Genomic DNA, 2,866 nt, shown 5'->3' with positions numbered 1-2,866 from the left:
CATATCTGGACGTGATTTACAGTAGATATATCATACACATGTATAATCCTGTAATATGATTCTAGCCCGCGATGGCAAAAATATATTATAATGTGTCCCTCCATGGAAAATAATTGCCCAGGCCTTGTCTAGAATGTCATTGTATGCTGTGGCGTTAATATTTCCCTTCATTGGAACTAAGGGGCCAAGCCTGAACCATGAAAAACAGTCCCAGCCCCAGCCCCCTCCAAGAAACTTTACACTGCACTATGCATTAGGGCAGGTAGCGTTCTCCTGGCATCCGCCAAACCCAGATTCATCCGTCGGACTGCCAGATGGTGAAGCAAGATTCATCACTCTAGAGAACGTGTTTCTACTGCTACAGAGTCCAATGTTGGCGAGCTTTACACCACTGCAGCCTGACGCTTGGCACTGCGCATGGTGATCTTAGGCTTGGGTGCGGCTGTTAGGCCATGGAAAGCCCTTTCATGAAGCTCCCAATGAACAGTTATTGTGCTGACGTTGATTAGAGGCAGTTTTGAACCTGGTAGTGAGTGTTGCAACCGAGGACAGACCATTTTTACGCGCTACACGGTTCAGCACTCAGCGGTCCCGTTCTGTGAGCTTGTGTGGCCTATCACTTCGCTGTTTCTACTTCACAATGACATCATTTACAGTTGACCGGGGCAGCTCTAGCATGGCACACATTTTAAGAACTGACGTGTTGGAAAGGTGGCATCCCATGACGGTGCCACGTTGAAAGTCACTGAGCTCATTAGTAAGACCATTCTACTGCCAATGTTTGTCTATGGAGATTGCATGGCTTTGTGCTCTATTTTATACAGCTGTCAGCTATGGGTGTGGCTGAAATAGCCAAATCCACTAATTTGAAAGGGTGTCCACGTACATTATATATAGTGTATCAGGATTTGATCCTACACAGGGCACAAAAAGACCAGCTAGTCTAGATCCAAAACTGTTTGTGCTGTCTATCCAAGTCCTATATGGAGTAATTGTCACGCCAACCAGCCATGTTGGCCTGCTTGGTGTGAAGACGGCACAAACAGATCCAGGTCCAGGCTAACAAACACCTACAGAATATCATTCAAAACCTAGTTGCCAGATGGTTTCCATTAGTGGTCACTCACATAATATTTTTTTTTAAATGCATAACTTTTTCCTTCTCAAGAGGAGTTGTCATGACAATCTGCCTAGCTATAGCTCTTGAGACTATGACATGAAAATCCACATGTGACCATTTGACTTACCTCATCATTGTTGAAACGAAGGATGATAAATGATGGGGGAGTGTTGTAGATAAAAAGGATGTAGCCGATACCTGTGGCAGGATTCATACCCTCTTCAGCAAGGTACAAGCGTGGCTTTGGAGGACTGCCTGTATACAGGTTTTCCTCTTGCTGTGGCATTCTTACTCACTCTGTCAAATGTGTTTATATGGGGTTTTCAAAATTCCTAGCAGCAGATTTTTAAAAAGAGGATACAAACAGCATGTGTAGTATATCTTCATTTAAAACTTGTATTTACAATTATAACAAATGATAATTTTTAGTTATATTTCTGTTCTTTTTTTCAGGTTTGCCCTTCATTGCTAACAGGATGGACGACAACATGTCATTACCAAGCCATATCCTTCACATCCAGGGTTTTCAATTGTCACAGACATTAATGTATCCAATTTTTTTCTCCTTGCTGTTTGTCTATCTCGCCCTCCTTGTGTCTAACATTGGAGTCCTGGTCGCCATCATCACAGAGAGAAGCTTGCACCAACCAATGTACATCCTCTTCTGTAACCTGTCTGTAAATGATCTGATTGGCAACACTGTCTTGTTGCCTCGCCTCATGGCTGACATTGTTTCAACTGAGAGGTTTATCACGTACAGCCAATGTGTTGCTCAGGCATTTTTCAGTCACACGTTTGGATCAGCCTCACATATGATACTGATCATTATGGCCTTTGACAGGTATGTGGCCATTTGTTACCCATTAAGGTACACGTCCATAATGACAAACAAAACTTTAGTTATGTTGTCTGTGTCTGCTTGGGGGGCTTCCCTTGTGTTAGTGTCTGTCCTACTGGGTCTCACCATAAGGCTTTCTCGCTGCAGTTCAATCATTCAGAATGCTTATTGTGACAATGCATCATTGTTCAAGCTATCCTGTGAGAATGTTTCAATCAACAACATCTATGGACTCTTTTTCACTGTGCTGCTCTTTACTTCATCAATGGGAAGCATCGCTGTCACTTATTTCAGGATTGCTGTGATTTGCTGGACCAAGAAAAGCAAAGAGCTGAACAACAGAGCGTTTCAGACCTGTGCAAGCCACCTGGTACTGTATCTCATTATGCTGTGGAGTGGGTTTCTAACCATCATACTGCATCGCTTTCCAGACTATCCATATTTGAGAAAACTGGCTTACGTTCTATTTCATGTCGTCCCTGCTAATTTGAATCCAATTATCTACGGCTTGCAAACAAAGTCATTGAAGCAGAAAATTATACAAATACTCAGCCGGAAAGTTACACACTCTTAATACAGATATTTGTTTGGCACTTTGTAAATAATATTGACAGGATTGTTGATTATTCTGGTATCCCTAAAACCCTAAAACAAAATGGATTAGAATTCACCACATACCATTCTTAAAAGTGATGTTTGAGGTACATTTAAAAAATGTTCTACTCCATATTCATCATCTTCAGCACCACCCCAACATCAACATATGTTAAAATGACACCTTTCTATGTTTTGTAGATAAGATAAGATAAGATGTTTGACATCATCTAGTGTGTTTTGTGATTTTAACCAATTATGTGCTGGCAATGAGCAGGCAATGTTCGGGAGTAAATTGTAATATTTCCCTTTAA

The 2,866-nt window shown here is 41.6% G+C and overlaps 1 protein-coding gene across 1 annotated transcript; it reads left to right on the top strand.

Annotated features, from left to right (window-relative positions):
* The first annotated feature begins 1,596 nt into the window (after positions 1–1,596).
* Positions 1,597–2,532, top strand: LOC139385836 (olfactory receptor 52E4-like). The gene has a single exon (XM_071131086.1). It carries the CDS (start codon positions 1,597–1,599, stop codon positions 2,530–2,532), a length of 936 nt encoding a protein of 311 aa, XP_070987187.1.
* Positions 2,533–2,866: the final 334 nt, after the last annotated feature.

The sequence above is a fragment of the Oncorhynchus clarkii genome, chromosome 27, assembly GCF_045791955.1.
Source record: "Oncorhynchus clarkii lewisi isolate Uvic-CL-2024 chromosome 27, UVic_Ocla_1.0, whole genome shotgun sequence".
NCBI classification, from domain to species: Eukaryota; Metazoa; Chordata; class Actinopteri; order Salmoniformes; family Salmonidae; genus Oncorhynchus; species Oncorhynchus clarkii.
Note: the sequence above shows the minus strand (reverse complement) of the source record. Positions and strands in the feature narration are given on the sequence as shown.